The sequence below is a fragment of the Ambystoma mexicanum genome, chromosome 9 (genome assembly GCF_040938575.1).
Source record: "Ambystoma mexicanum isolate Mex_15411 chromosome 9, UKY_AmexF1_1, whole genome shotgun sequence".
Classification (NCBI taxonomy): domain Eukaryota; kingdom Metazoa; phylum Chordata; class Amphibia; order Caudata; family Ambystomatidae; genus Ambystoma; species Ambystoma mexicanum.
In genome coordinates, this window is record NC_090931.1 from 1,541,092,719 (window position 1) to 1,541,110,139 (window position 17,421).

The 17,421-nt window shown below is 43.5% G+C and overlaps 1 protein-coding gene across 3 annotated transcripts in view; it reads left to right on the forward strand.

The window, feature by feature from the left end:
* LOC138489479 (zinc finger protein 154-like) overlaps positions 1-17,421 on the forward strand; it is a 518,474-nt gene that overhangs the window by 449,920 nt on the left and 51,133 nt on the right. For 2 of the 3 annotated variants that reach the window (XM_069617215.1, XM_069617217.1), the window contains one exon: positions 187-282. The exons of the other annotated variant lie outside the window; for it this stretch is intronic. In XM_069617215.1, the coding sequence (XP_069473316.1) occupies positions 187-282 (96 nt within the window). The remainder of the gene's footprint in view (positions 1-186; positions 283-17,421) is intronic. 3 annotated transcript variants of the gene reach the window in all.

The window sequence follows — 17,421 nt, forward strand, 5'->3', positions numbered from 1 at the left end:
AGTATCGATATTACCATTTGCCGGTATCCTGGCTGATTTACCGCCAGGATACTGGCAAAGTTGTAATGGCCCCCATTGCCAGGTGCTGTATTTCTGCATGTTCTTTTCTTACTGATAACAAATATCATGACTATACAGTATTTCTGTAGCTACGTTTATTGAACTGATCACGGCATGTGATTACAGGACATGCGGTTACCACACCAATTGACAGGATGTGTCTTAAAGATGAAGATGCCAATTCTGTGGATCCTAATGAATCGGAGATGGGGAGTCCTGCAGGTGGGTAGAAAGTACTTACCTGCTTAATGTATCAGTGTCCCTCCAGCATGCTTTGTATTCTAGGGTAAAGACTGATCTCTGTATGATGAAGCCTGCAGGGGCCTTTAATACTGTGCCATGTTAGTGGCCTCACTTTGCAGGTACCCCGGTTCACCAAAGAGACCTTTAACTGCAAGGTACAGGGCTGCACCCCGATTACAAACAGGGACAATTCCAGAGGGTTCTTTAAGATGATCAGCAGGACCAGGTATGAGGGGGAAAAGAATGGGGTCCTGCCTACACCTGGGTCTCTACCTATGCTGCATGTATCATCCAGCAGCCTAACCCTGCAATACTGGCCATTCTGTATGTCTGATTGGGCAGACCAGCGGAGAGTGAGCTTAATCATGGAACGCTACTGGTAGCAAATGTCTAATTGAACAGGGCAGCGGGGGCTGAGTTCAAAACTGGAACACTGTTATTGGGCAGAACATCCCGGAGCAAACCAAGTCTGTACCTAGATACTCATCCTTATCCAAGGAGACTATGATAAAGATGTAGAATTGATCAATAAAATGTATTTAATTATACAAACTTGGATGGCCACACATGGATTATGCCTCAACGACGAAAACACTGAGCTCTTAATAGTCGGGTCTACCAATAGACTGAACAAAATCTCACCTCAATATAGCTCTGTCACTATTGATGGAATCAAGATCAAGATCGCTAAAGAAGTAAAAACATTAGACTTTTACCTGGATTCTGCACTCAATCTCAACAAACAAGTAAATACTACAGCCTTTGGCAACCAGCTACAATTGTAAACTTTTCTACACATGCAAACAGTTCCTGACCACAGACAACTGCACCACGATTGCACGTGCATTAATCCTATCCAAATTGGATTACTGTAATGCACTATACCTGGGCACTAGCAAACACAACTCTAATAAACTCCAGAAACTCCAAAATAATGCCCTAAGGGCTGCATTAGGCATTCCCAGAAAATAGCATAGCAGAGCAGCATATCTTCCAACAAAAGACGATCTGTCAATTGGCTCGCCATAACAGACAGAATTAAATTCAAAGCATTCAACCTAACTTACAAATGTCTCACCAACAAGGCACCTATATATTTGACAGATAGATATACCAAACATACATCGGAAAGACCTATCAGAAAGGCACAAGAAAATAGCCTTAGAGTACCCAACTTCAAACTTAGAAACACAGGAGGAGCTAGCTTTCCAGTCGTGGCAGCTCAACTCTGGAACTCTATACCTGACACCTTAAGGGCGGCACCTTCTCTCCACTCCTTAAAGATTAATGCTAAGCACTGGCTGCATTCTTGCGACCAGTCATCTTTCCAGATCTATGAACCTAGATGCCCCACAGCATTACCCACCACTCTGTATAATACACCTTTGAAGCATATATTGTATTTATTCTGTACAAACCCGTAAATGTTCCACCTTATTGCGATGTAACCCCACCTGCAACTTTGAAAATTGTAAATGTCCCTTTTCTGTTTACTTACTTATTTTGATGTACCTTTGAAATGTAACCTTTGTAAAGCACCCAGATGCCGAGGGCCCGGTGTGCACTATAAATAAATAAACAATACATTACTACCCATTCAACAGATTTGATAAGGCAGAGCAGCGGGGACAGTGCCTGAACTTGGAATGCTAGCCGTACTGTCATGTGATCAGAGCAGCAGGGACTTAGTTCAGAACCAGATCACTCTTATTGGGCAGAGCATCTGGGAGCAAACCAAGTCTGTGAGTGTGACACTACCCATTCTTTTTTTAATTTTTTTTATTGTAACATACAGTTTAGTACAAACTTTTATTACAAAAGCAACACAGTCCTTATTCCACATAATCTTTGTTTCGGTTTGTGTTCATCCCTTATTCTTCCATATGCGGGATTACATATTGATACATCCAATCTTAATTTACAATTAGCCTAAGATTCTATCTATGTAGTTAGCCACAGAACAAGTTAAATGCACAGAACTCCCACTCAATATGCGCCACCACCAGTCATCAAGATTATCATTTAGCGGATCAAATTTGCCGAGATGCAAAGTTCTCAGATCTCGCAGTTTAGTGCAATCAACTATTAAGTGTCTTATATTTTCAGTTTCCTCCTGACAGTATCTATATAAATCATCTTTGGTGTCACGGTCATGACGCAACATCAGCATTTCCTTCGTTTTAATGGCGTTCACACGTAGACGCAATAAAATATTGCGATGGTGACGTGAGGGAAATTGTATCAAGTAATTCGGCATTTTGTTTTTGGTCGGTCCTAAATTTAGGGCTGTTGGTAGACCTTCTAGCTTGTCCAGATTTTGGATCCATGCCCATTCTTGCAGTTTTCTTTTTGCTATTTGTGGTTGTTCTATTAATGTCTTGCGAGTTATCTCAGCCGCTTGTAGCAGCATCTTTATTCTTTGCACCCATTGCATCAGGATGGTCTCGTTGGGTGCGTGGTGTGTTCTGCAAATATTGCATATGCTGGTTCCAAATCATTTTTCGATAAAGAGACATTGATTTCCATATAACATTTACATACAGTTCTTCCAGAGCAAGTTCATGCCTGATAATGATAATGGAAATATATTTTGGTAGCTTCAGCACTCGCCTCCAAAATGAACCTTCCAGTTTTGCCCAGATTGTATAATCCAGATTCCACCCTGCTTCTGCGCTGAATGTTAATGCTGGTATCACCTTTTGTAGGTAGAAGGTGCGTATAGGTAATAAGGTGAATTTTCCATAGAGATTGTGGATTATGGCTCCTTGTATGGCCAATATTTTAGTTCGCTTCACGATATCTTCCATCCAACTCCATTCTCTTATGGATTTGCTAACTTGTACACCCAGGTACCTTATTTCGTTGATTTCTTCTATGCAGGTGTTTTCAATAAGCCAACGAAAACTTTAATTCTTTTGACCTTTCCGTGGTCCAATTTGCATGATTTTAGTTTTTATGACATTTATCTTTAATTCGTTGTCATTCATATACTGCTGTAGCTTTGTCAACAGGCGTTGTAGCCCTATTTGTGTGGTATCCACCACTCCTAGATCATCAGCATAAGTCATGCAATTGATGGGATGCCCGTTGATCTTCGGCGGGAAGCATCTCACATCACTCAAAAACTCTGGCATATCAGCAATAAAGAGTTTAAATAGGCAAGCTGCTATTGGACAGCCCTGCTTCACTCCTTTTTGTGTATTCAATGGTTCCGATAGTTGACCTTGTTCATTTATATTAATTCTAATTGTTGTTTTCGTATGCAGAGCTTTGATTGGTTGCAAAAGGCCCTCCGGACAATTCCATTTTTCTAGTTTTTGCCATAGCAGTTTGCGATTGATAGTATCGAAGGCTTGATGTAGGTCAATAAACGCTAGAAACAGGTTTGACCTTTTATCCAAGGCATTCAATTTTAACAGGTTTACCAGGGTTAGGTTGATTTCGGTTCCGACACCTTTGGTAAAACCTGTTTGGCGTGGATCAATTATTCCTTTCTTAGTTGCCCAACTTGTAAGTTTCTGCTGTAAACTATTTGCGAATAGCTTCCCAATTGTATCAAGTAGGGCAATCGGGCGATAGTTGGCAGGATCAGCCCGATTGCCCTTTTTAAAAATTGGGACTATTATAGCAGCAGTCCAAGATTGGGGTATTGCTCTATAAACCACAATTTTTGCGAATAATCTCTCAATGAAAGTTGACCATTCTTGTTTATGTAGCTTCAGCATCATATTAGTAATGCCGTCGGGCCCTGCTGCACGTGAGTTATTCAGTTTTGTAATTAGAACACTAATATCTTCTTCTAACACTATGCAGTCCCAAATTGGCTCTACTGCTTCAACTGCTTGACTTGTTGTTAGGTTGTTCTGGGTAAAGACTTTGTTATAATGTTTTTTCCAGTCACTTTCCGAGACGCCACTGGCCACCTTTCCTGTCTGATTAGTAGTGCATTTGTTCAATATCCGCCATATTTCTCTGCAATTGTTTGTTTTGATTAGTCCCAACATATCCTCTCCTCGCTCTTGGTCCCGCAGAGAGGCGAAGGACTTTATCCAATTCCGATATTTTTGCCTCCTTTTTTTGATTTTATCTCGCATCCCTATTCCTCCTTCAGATTTTATTATACGTATCTCTCTATTGACCTTCCTTTTTTCTTCATTTACTTTCTTGCTCGAATCATGTCTATGGTCTTTGTTTGTAGCTTTTTGCCATAGCGATCTTGATTTCTGTTCTGGGAGCAATGGGAGGTAGTTTACGGATTTTTCCTGTCCACTATTTAATTTTAGGAACTCCTTAGTCAGGATGACAATCTGATTATTGGATATTCTGAGTCTATTAGAACCATTGTTTATCTCCAGATTTTGCTCAGTTCTTACAATGTTATTTTTTTTTGGTAGATTCATCGACAAAACCATTACATCGTGGTCGCTGTTTTTTGTCGGAATTGTTCTCAACTCTACAATTTCATGCCAGAAGTGATTTGATGCCCAGATGTAATCTAGAGTCTACTCCAAACCCATATTGTGCCAGGTCTTCTTTGGTGGTATGTCACCCATCACTTGCCCATTTACCATGTCACAATCACGTGCCTCCATTTCAATTTCCCAAGTGCTTCTTCTGCAGCAATACAATGGCTGTTTTTTCAGAGCCTTTTCAATGCGATCTCCATTTGTGTTGTACCATGATATGTTCATATCTCCACATGTTATAATAATGAGGTCATGATAGATGTGTTGATATTTATCTATGATCTCTGTTACTGATGACACACATTTTCCTGGATTTATCTGGGCTGGATTCCAGTATAAATTCATCAACAGCAAATGGTGCTCATTCAAGGATGTTTCTACTCGATGTCGCAATAGCGTACTTTGGACAAAAATATTCGGATTTTCTACTTCAAGTACTTCCCAATTTATCCCTGCTTAAATCGTTGTTATTAGGCCTGAGAAAGGTCGACCCTTGGAATTTTTCCCTGCGGGATTTAACATGGTCACATATCCATCTTTTACTGGTCGACTCCTCAACCATGTTTCTTGAAGACATATTGCAAGATTATTAGTCAAGTCCACAGGGAACTCGTCATACAGGTGCTGAAAGCCTCGTGTGTTCCATGATATTAGGGAAAGCGATGTTTCCTCTGGGAGTTGTGTTAGCTAATGTCTATTCACACCACGATTTATTTTTCCAAGTTTTTGTTGTGTCTTTGAGGCACTGGACAATGTTTGTCTTAAGTCCTCTCTATGTTGTTCTTGTGAGGTCCCTTTCGGTTGTGTCTGACCGTCTTTAGTATTGTTTTCTTGTGATTCAGTTGTTACTTCTGCAACCTCAAAGGCCAACATCAGCAACTCTTCTTTGGCAGACAGTATTGTTTTCCGTACTGCTAGCGATTTTATATGCAAATACACTCGATCAGCTTGGTCTTCTGAAATGTATTCGACGATTGCAATGTCATGTGAGGACACGGTGCGCAGCATTGGGACCGAGTGTAACAATCGGACCACGTTCCCTCGATTTAGATTCACATCATTTTCATCGTCAAATACATTTGCACCAAGAATTTTCATTTTTGTTTGCTTGGAATCCATTGCACTTTGTTGATTGCATATTCTTTCTTCTTTCTGTCTCTGTGCATACGTTAATTTAGGATTCAATTTTGCTGTTGATTTCTTGTTTGTTTCTCCGGGCACTAGATGTTTGCTTGTGTCCTTATGGGTGTGAATGACCACGGATGGATTCTTCGATTGTCTTTGATCATCTATGAGAGCACCATTGCCCACAGTTTTTACTTTAGGATTTGCTTTCAGGGTCCAGAAATTACGGCTGGATCTTACCGCCAGACTATCGCGGCTCATTGACTCATTACTATTTGACAGACAAACCTCCTGATCTTCATCCATATCATTGACCTCATAGTCAATCGAATATGTGGAGAGATTGCATAGGTCTTCTGAAGACGATATCGAATGGGTAGAATGTTTCTCTGAATCCAACCTCTGTCGTTTTTTTTGGTTTGCTATCCATGCTGTGGGCTTAGGTATGTTGCCTAATTTTTGGACACCTGCTTGACTAGAATTCACCGTCTCGTCCTTTTTCGCCCTTTCGAATAGACTCGATTTCTTTGGTGTAGTCAAGTTACGAATGAGCTTTCTTGAACTACTAGTCGGCTTCTTTGCGGGGCAGTTTTTCTTTTTCTCCTTTTTTTTTTATGTGTGTTTGAATCGATTCTGGCTTCGTCCTGTTTCAAATTTGTCTTTGACGTAGGTACATTTTTGGCTGCACCGGTGAATATCCCAAACGACGTTTTAGAGCAATGTGCTATGCTTGAAGGATGGTTTCCAGTTGCTTTATCAGGGATTATTTTATCATTCATTTCGGTACTTGTTGTTTTTCTGTGTGCGTCAATCGACATCGGTGGTGCATGATCACAAACTAAAATTATCCCTTTCCCAGCTTTGAATGTTATTTCGCTGATTCCCAAGGCTTCAGTGATGGTTGTTGGACAATTCTCCGGATATCCAGTATTTCTTCCTGGAGCTGCGATTCCAATCTCTGTAGGGATAACATCAAGTTGTACCACTGGTTTCTCAGTGCTCGATTGCTGGAAATCAGTTGTCGAGCCAACTGTAGGCCTACAACTGGCCTCAGGTCCTGGCACATGGTTGTAGGTCATGAGGGTTGTCACTTGTTTTAAGCACTCAATCATAACATCCAGCAGTGATTTCTTGTCCATTGTCTCACTTGCAGCTGAATTGTTGGCTTTGTTGAACCACGAAGTTATGTTAGGTTTTTCTTTATCTAATCGATCCAGCAACAACTTATTGTTGCATTCCAGTTTTAATAACTTTTCGTTCACGTGTCCTAACAATGCCCCATTATTTTGAACGGCTTTGTGTAAACTCTCATATAATTTAGTGAATGGCATTAACGCTAACGAAGACGCTGCAAGAATGTTATTGTGAATCTGTATTGAAGCCGCTACTGATAGATTTGATTTCATCGCTGCAGATGCCTCCTTTAGTACATGTGTAAGATCAATGTCATTTATTGTATTAAATTGTTCATGCTCGCTTTGAGCATCAGGTCCCACAGATCCATGCGCAGAATGTTCTAGCCCCGTCTCCTCGATCCGCGGCTTTGGAGTTGAGCAGTGCGATATGTGCCTTAGTAAGTTTTTGTTTTTAATTGATGAATTTACTGTAGGTTCCTTTGCCAAAGATGTAGATTGTCCAGGCCGTGCGTCTATTATTTCTTTTGACTGTAACACCTGTATTTGTGGTCGTTGTTTTATCAGAATCTCATGTAAATTTTGTAACCTACTACTTTCTCCTACTTTGTGTATTCCATCTGTGTTTCCGGCCAATGTTTTTTTATTTGAAGACACAAAACTTTCAGATAGACGTTCCTTCATGGCCTCAAAATCAACTCGGAGGCGTTCAGTTAGTCGTGCCTCTCGCCCGGCTAAGTCTAGCCCCTGAAAGTGGCCGGTTTCTTCTGTACATGACTGGTTCAATGGCAATTTTGAAGGTAACCCTATTACACTATTGCCTGTGTGATTTTGTATGGAAATCATACAATGGTCTGACCCTTTTTCTGTACGTACAGTATGAGATTGATGATTTCGTTTATTTCCTTCCGTAGTGGTTATCAAAGACGGCAATTTTGTCTGTTTCTGCATTGCCAAGGGAACCAATTTTTCTTTTCCTTTGGTTTGCTGTAACGGTGTAACATTATCCTTTTTTATAACAGGAAACATGAATTTTATCAGTCTGGTTTCCAAGTCTCTTGTATGGACTTCCATCTCCAAAAGCTCAGTGTCTGTAATGTCAAACGGGGATTGAAAGGCACACATATTTACCTCAACAATCTCCTCGTCTATTGATGAAGCCTTTTCGATGTTGTCATGATTGTCTTTCGCAACCTCCTCCTGTTCGAGGAACTCTCCCACAACTGCAGCCTTATCTCGTGCCGCAGCGAGCGGGATCTCCATCCCAGCCCCTGTGGCACTCTCAGCCACAGAAGCAAGAGCCTCGCCGCCTTCAGCGCCTGAAGCCGGTGGAATCCCGCCGGCCGCGCCCTCTGCTGCAGCGGGGGGCGCTCTCTCCTCGCCAGCCGCGTCTCGCTCGGCCGCGAGTGAAGCCTCCATCTCAGCCCGCAGTGCACTCGCGGCAGCGGGCACACAGCACCCGCAGTCGCCGCCACCGGAGGGCGGAGGGACCCTGCCGTCTGCACACGAGACCGCGACGGGGCCAACCGCCGCCACGTCCGCACGTCCGGTCGAGACCTCCGCCCGACGCGCAGCGCACTCGCGGCTGCCGAGGCGCGGTCCCTCCGTCCTTGGCCGCCACCACCAGACCCAGGCGAAACCTCCATGTCAGCACACGGAGCATTTTCTGCTACATGGGTAGGATCGCTATGTGCGAGTGAAATTTTATGAGAATGTGCCACATCTTTCACTTGCTGATTTACTTGTACTTGTGCTTGTGTTCGGACTTTGGGCCTCATTACGACTCAGGCGGTAAGGGGTTTACGGCAGCGTAAACAGCGCCGACCCTTACCGCCTGATTCCGAGGTCCCTTAGCGCCATGGCGGATTTAACACCTGCTTTTAGCAGGTGTTAAAATCCATGGCGCTAAGGGACCATGTTGTTAATTACGCCACCGTAATTTACGGTGGCGTAATTAATGCCTTCCCCACTCCCATTATGCCCTATGGGGCAAAAATGGGAATGGGAATGGGGAAGGGTAAATGGGGATTGGGGACTTACCGCCCCGCTGACCTCGGAATGGGGCGGTAAGTCCGCCAACCACCATGGCGTAAACGTAGTTTACGCCATGGTGGTAAAGGTACGACCCAGGCGGTAACTTACCGCCTGGGTCGTAATGAGGCCCTATATCTTGTCCATTGCAATGCATACTGGATGTTTTTGACAGCGGAATTTTACAAAGTCCTGTTGACACATTAAGATGAGCAGGGTAAGCAGGACATGGCAGAACGGTGTCACATGAGGGGAGGGGTTGTAATGAAAGTTGTAATGAAAGTTCTGTGCAGTCCAGTCCTTGAATACAGTCTGCCTGACCCTCTATCCCTCCTCTTAGCCAGTCATAGCCACCCAAAGCTCCTAGTGTCTCCTAATGTCTCAGACTGTGTCATACCATTTCCATTTTTTTGATGTAGAGTTCTGTTTGGTGGACTTTCACGCAATTGTAGCGATTGTTTTAACATGGAACGTGTCTGAGGGCCGAGGTCGGCCATGATTTTATTGCTCTTGCCTCCTTCCTCTACGTCCCGCTGCGGACTGCTGCAGACTGAACTCTGCGCCCGAACTCCGCGCGCGCTCCGCGCTCTTCAGGAATATTTAAGGGCTGTGGGGGTTGTTTTTCCTTAAGGTGAAACACTCCAAAAACACAATGTGAACGTATCCGGCACTAGTAGCTGCAGCTCCTCACACCACCAGCGCTGCTGCAGACTGAACTCTGCGCCCGAACTACCCATTCTACAGGTTTGATAAGACAGAGCAGCGGGGACAGTGCCTGAACTTGGAACGCTAGTCTTGCTATCATGTGATCAGAGCAGCGGGGACTTAGTTCAGAACCAGATGACTCTTATTGGGCACAACATCTGGGAGCAAACCAAGTCTGTTAGTTTAACACTACCCATTCTACAGGTTTGATAAGGCAGAGAAGCGGGGACAGTGCCTGAACTTGGAATGCTAGTCTTACTGTCATGTGATCAGACCAGTGGGTCCTGCATACTGAAAGAGAAGCCCAGGAGCGGCAGCGGCCCTGTGCCACTGGCAGCGGCCCTGTGAGTCACGGTGAAGCACACCGCCGTTGCTCTCACTGGCACACGCGCCTCTCCTGGTCTTCTCTCTCAGTATGCAGGACCCACTGGCAGGGGCCCTGTGAGTCACGGTGAAGCACGCTGCCGTTGTTCTCACCGGCACACGCGCCGCTCCTGGTCTTCTCTCTCAGTATGCAGGACCCACTGGCAGCGGCCCTGTGAGTCACGGTGAAGCACGCCGTTGTTGCTCTCACCGGCACACGCGCCGCTCCTGGGCTTCTCTCTCAGTATGCAGGACCCACTGGCAGCGGCCCTGTGAGTCACAGTGAAGCACGCCGCCGTTGCTCTCACCAGCACACGCGCCGCTCCTGGGCTTCTCTCTCAGTATGCAGGACCCACTGCCAGCGGCCCTGTGAGTCACGGTGAAGCACGCCGCCGTTGCTCTCACCGGCACATGCGCCACTGCTGGGTGCTTTTGTGCTCTGCTTTTTATCCGTGTGGGGAAGTTTAATGGAAGTCAGGTGTGAGTAATTGCCAGTAATTGCCTGACCTCTCCTGACCATTGTAGTGGGACATGTCATGTATACTGCTCGGGTGTTAGTCTGTTTTCTCCCAGAGCGGGCTGTCGGGGTGAAAGTGTTTTGTGTAGGGAAGGGGGGGGGGAGTTCGTAGAGTTCCCACTTATCCTACCTGATAGGATGGGGTAAAGATATTACACGGGTGGGGGATACTGCATCTCACATGCAGTGTCCCACTCCGACTCCCCGAAGACCCCTCACTCTGCTGATCCTCCCGCACTGGTCCACCCCCAGCCCCCAGGGTCTGGATCCAAAGGCGATGGCCGTGCCCTGGTCACCGGAGAGAGAGATCCGCAGGGACTAACGGGTGAGACACCTTCTGGTTTCTCACAACAGACAAGCGGAATTAGGGTGCTATGCCTGCTCAGGGAATTGACAGCAATCCTCCTCACATTAATCACAGAGGTGTGAGCCAGGCACATCCCAGCGGTAAAGAACATAGCAGCTGACGCTCTCTCTCGTTTATATTGGAAAAAGTTCAGAGAGACAAGTCCAGACGCCAACGAGAGGATGATCCCATTCAGAGAGCAGCTGTGGGATGCATTTGGCAGGATTTGACCTCCATTGTCGGTACGGCCCTCGCCCTTAACATAGAGAAGAGGTACAAGGCCTGTTGGGACACGTTTAAGATCAAGAAAGGTCTGGAGGGGGAGCATGAAAGGGTGCCAGTGAGATCATTCATCGGCCGGGTCTGGCGCACCCACAAATCCAGAGCGTGGAGTGCATACCATTTGGCAGCGATTGCCTATTAACACAAACTGTGGGGGGTGTCTGATCGAACCAAAGAGCTTTACGTAAGGATGGCAATGAAAGGATGGGCAAGGCAATCAGGAAAGAAAGAGGATGCAAGGCGCCCCATAGACAAGACATAAAGCTGCAGGGCATACTCAAAGGGCTGGGGCAGGTTTATAGAGACGCATATGGGGCATTAATATTCGGAGTGGCCTTTTTCATGGCGCTCTTCAGGCCTTTCAGGATCAGCAAGCTGGTACCAGTCAACAAAGAAGGGGGGGGGGAAATAGACTTCCTGAAGAAAGAGGATGTAGCAGTTTCAGGGGAGACAGCACAACTACACCTGCAGAGAACAAAAACGGACCAGACGGGAAAAGGCAAGTCAATAGTGCTATACTGCATAAAGGGCATCCCGTGCTGCCCGGTGTGTCAACTATCGAGATACTTGGCAAGAAGACCCTGCAGCAGTGGCGGGCCCTCCTATAATTGTATGCAGATGACTCAGCATTGAGCAAGTTTCAATTTAAAGGGGTGAAGGAGTTGGCACTCAAACATAAAGGGGTAACTGAATAAGTCTTCAGGACCCATTAATTTAGGATCTGGGCCACCACGTCAGCCACAGGAGCGGGTATGCCTCCGGAAGGCATTAAGAGAATTGGAGGTTAGAAGTCGAACTGTTTTAACAGATACATGAGAGTGGACAATGTATGATGAGACAATGTCGATCGTTGTACACACCTCTTCCCCCCCTCCCTTTTCCCCAACATGCAAGACCAAGAAGTAACAGAAGAACAGTGTGGGTAGTGGGGCACTTGTTTGTGACAAGGGCCAATGCGAGGTGGACAACTCAAAGGGAGGAAATGACCACACAAGACTTTTTTTTAAAGTGTTTTATTGGTTAATTAAACCATTTCACACAGTATCAGAAATAATAAAAATGAACAGAAGAGTACATAATTAAGAACAGTACGGAATTATAAAACTTGGGTTGTACCGAAAACACGTAACAATTACAATTTACACATTACACATTACACATTACACATTACACTTTACACATTACACTTTACACTTTACAATTTACACATTACACATTACACATTACACATTACACTTTACACTTTACACATTACACTTTACACATTACACTTTACACTTTACACATTACACTTTACACATTACACTTTACACTTTACACATTACACTTTACACATTACACATTACACATTACACTTTACACATTACACTTTACACATTACACATTACACTTTACACATTACACTTTACACATTACACTTTACACATTACACATTACACATTACACTTTACACTTTACACATTACACTTTACACATTACACATTACACATTACACTTTACACTTTACACATTACACATTACACTTTACACATTACACATTACACATTACACTTTACACATTACACATTACACTTTACACATTACACATTACACATTACACTTTACACTTTACACATTACACTTTACACTTTACACTTTACACTTTACACATTACACATTACACTTTACACATTACACATTACACATTACACTTTACACATTACACATTACACTTTACACATTACACATTACACATTACACTTTACACATTACACATTACACATTACACATACTAAACATAAGAAATCATCAAGACGTTCCTAGTACCACTACAAACAATGTATACAGTTCAATATTAAAAGGAACTCCTTTGAGTAATGCATTTCGCCCCTAGGTATCAGGAGCTATTGCAGCATCTCCTGGATTTTTGTCCACATTTGGTAAAGCATAACATTTGTCATAGTTGTTCTGCCAGAGTAAAGAGAGACCCATACACAATCAAAAGTAAAGTGTACTATTTCATATTTACGGCCAGCATAGGCTTGTTTATAGATTTCCACTAGCTTAGAACAGGAGGTAAGTAAGTGCCTGGGGGTTAGAACCGCTACTTTACATAGCCTGCAGAATCTCTGCGCATATGGGTTCCCTACCCAGGCCCCAGTCCGGGATAATGTGGGGAGCAGATCTAAACTTAATTTAATTATAAACCTACGCACCCTTACATCATATGACCTAGTGAGATAGTCACAGTGGACATTCATTGATAGGGCCTGCTCCACATAAAGTTGGTATTTTCTAAATTTGCCTAGATGGTAAACATTAGCATTTCTATCCCAGGTCTCAGCCTTCTTTTTCAGTTTCATTTCACTGACCCCAAAGGGGTCATCAGAAGAGGGCTCGAAACCTATTTCCTCCATATACTGATATACATCACACACCCATTCCCCAATTATGCGACATGGCAAATCCTGGGCCTCATTACGAGTCCGGCGGTAACCGTGCCTGAAATTCCGGCAGGTTAGCGCCGGACTCGTATTACCTTTCCTCCTCCGTGATTCTCGGAATTACTGGGGCATTATGACCCCGGTGACCCGGGAATTCCGGTGGCGGAATTTGGTAAATCCCCATTCCCATTGAGTCCCATAGGACTCAATGGGAATGGGGAAGTGGAAACACTGGCACCATCTCGTGATGGTGCCGGTGTTTCCACGTCCGCCTGCAGGCGGGTGGTGTTAAACCCGCCAGGTCAGACCTGGCGGGAATGACACCTCCCTCCTGCAGTACTCGAGATCACCCGGTATGGAAACAACGGTGGCAGCGGGTTTACCGCCACCATTATTTCCATACCGGGTGACTCGTAATGAGGCCCAATTAGTCTTTTTAATTTTTCTTGTCCACCATACGAAGGAAGAAAATTCTCATCCTTATTTTTAGTTGGGTTTCAAGTGATCTAAGTCCCAATTCACAGTTAAAGACCTCGATGGAGGTGTTTCCCGGAAGCCCTAGGGCTCTTTTCCACAGTTTCCCGACCCAAGATCTTTCTTTATTTGTAAAAACCTCAAATCTCTATGTTAAACACGGAATAATGCAGGTTTTATATAACTTTAACAGGGCCTCAATGGATCTTCCCATATTCTGTCTAACCAGATTTAATACAGTGTCAAATCGACACTCCACTTTTTGTCTTACATAGTTTTCAAGAGCCTTTACCCTCAAAGTATTAGAAATATGTACACCTAGATAGATAGATATATATATATATAAATCGACCACTTCAATATCTTGCTTATCCATCGTCCAATTCAAATGTATTTTCCCCTTTTTCTTTGCATCTATAAGCATTATTTTAGTTTTGCTATAATTAATACTTAGGTTATTCAGCCGTGAGTACTCACATAGGCTGTTCATCCTGCGCTGGAGACCAATCGGGGTACGATCGATCAGTAGGGTATCGTCAGCGTAGGCAAGCCAATTTATACATTTGTTACTGATCTTAGGCGGAAAAGAACGAATATCCTTCATATGGTATCCCATATTTGCTACATGTAGGTTATAAAGATTAGTGGCCAAGGGGCATCCCTGTTTTAACCCAAAATTGGTTTTGATTTTATCACTGAGAAAGCCTTCTTGGTTTAATAGCACTTGAGTCTCAGTGTCAGTATAGAGCTCTTGGATAAAGTGTAGGATAGTTGGATTCAACTTCCACTCACTTAGCTTTGCCCACAGTCTCTCCCTATCAACAGTGTCAAAGGCACTCTGATAGTCGATAAAACATGAATAAAAAGCGTCATCTTTTCCATTCGTGCATTGACACATCAGAAAGACCAGGGCCTATAGGTTGGATAAGGAGCCCATGCCCTGTCTAAAGCCCGTTTGAAACTTAGGCAAAAGGCTGGAATGTGTAATCCAAGATTTCATTTCCCCTAATAGTATCTGAGAAAATATCTTCGAGCATGCATCTGTCATTGCCAGGAGTCAATCATTTTCAGGATTATCCCTAGCACCTTTTTTAAACACCGGAATTAAGATAGAAGCCTTCCAGCTCATAATAGCGGGATAATAGCAGTGTTTAAGATATTCGCAAGCAGGTGGGCTAAAATAGGCCCCCAGTATTCTGGTTTATGTTTATAAATTAAATTGGGGATCCCATCAGGGCCCGGAGCTGTGGGAGGTTTCAGCTTCCGAATAATCCTTTCCACCGTCTCAATCTCCACATCAAGCATGTCCCTTACCTCACTTCTTCTATAGGCTTTTCAAGTTGTGTTAGCAATATTAGCTTTATAGTACAGGCACCTTATGTGTTTAATCCAATTTCTTTCAGAGATAGGGTTCACTTCTGGACCTGTTCTTAAGTCACAGGTTATGTGAGATTTATAGAAGCTCCAGAATTCCCGGCCATCAGCAGAGTGAAGAACTTTGTACATGTTAAACCATTGGGCAGTACCCAAGCATGATTTATGCCTTTTGACGAAATTCTTATAGTTGGTCTTTATTTCAATATTTCTTTTTTTCTCCAAAGGGCTTCCAGACCAGTTAGTTTCTTAATTTTTTTCACAGTACTAGTACATTTTTATTTCTCTTTCGCTATCACTGAATCATAACATTTTTTCCTATGTGTTGTGTTAACTCTAGGGGGCTTTCCCTAATTTTGAATCAAATTGTTAGCATTCTCAGACAACCCGAAAAACAGTTCAGACGATACCTTTTCCTTAGCTACCCATTTAGGACAAAATGAATCAAAGAAAGCAGTGTACCTTTCCATATTTTTTACAGACCAACAAATCCGATTACCTGACAAGTTAGCCCTTGCTGTGCCCAGAATCGTCGTTTTCGTCTTTAACAACAGTTCAATGGTGATTTTTTTAACCATGTGATCACTTGCTGTAGTCGGAATTATCTGCAATTTGCCCATCAATTGGCACATTGCAAAAGGAACAACGACATAATCGATCCACGATCTACAATTCCTGGCACTCCAGGTATATGGATGACCACCAAAATCCCAACTTTCGGGGAATAGTTGCAACAGGCCATTGGAATTAATAGGGATTTCCCAAGGGTCCTCATTGCCAACCACTTCCTCAGCCGCAATGGCAAAAGTAGCATTATTGTTATTGACCACAAGTTTGACATTTTCAGTAACCTTTTTTTGCTGGAATCTTGCATAATTTAGATCAACCAGAACTATAAATAGAGCCCCAGAGTCCATTTTTGTCCATTCGCACAGTATCTTGTCTAATTCAGAGATCATTTGTAAAGAAACTATATTGTTGGGTGGCTTGTAGATGTTAATTATAAGAGTTTTCTGGTGCTGGTCACCAATTGAGCACTCCAGAATACCACCCAATATATATGAGTAGGGCGGGAACTGTTTAAATTCCAAAAGGGGAAGCTCCGATCTGACCCCCAGCATAAGACCACCTGAAGGTCTTCCAGCAATACTGCGCCTTTCCCGGCGTTGAATAATTTGGTAGCTATCCATTTTAAATTCTTCCAACATACATGGCTCCTACAATGCAAAAATGTCTGCTTCTAATAGGAAGATCATCCCCACATGATTTGATATAAAGGAATTGAAACCCCTAGTGTTCCATGTAATACAATTTGGAGGACCCCCCGTCCATAGCATTGCTTCATTCAACTGTTACTCAAGACACATCTTGATTACCCAGGGAGGCGAGGTTGGCCATACCTAGGATGGTTTCTCTGAGACCCCCTAAAAGTTTGTAGTACTACCTTTTCCAAGTCCATGTCATTATTCATTATAGCGGTATCATTATTCAGTTTTAATTTAGGAACTGTTGGAGCAATCTCTCTTCTATTCTAGATGCTTCATAACCCAGTTCCACAAGTTGTGGTGTGTATGATAGAATGCATTCAGTGACAATTGGGGACAGTAGATGGACAATAGCCCATTTGGATTCATAGATCGACTTAGGCACTTCTACCCTTGTTAGATCATTGGTTTTAATAGCCCGGAGGTCAGAAAAAGTTCTAATACATTTGATCTAGTGAGAAAGGGACTACATTCGAGGAAAACATATCTCGGATTTAAATCTTCCTAGAGCCCAGATTCGGATCACATAATGGGCCTCATTACAAATCAGGCGGTCCGGAAATAACGGTGGCGGTAATCCCGCCGCCACCGTTGTTTCCAGACCGCCTGATCCC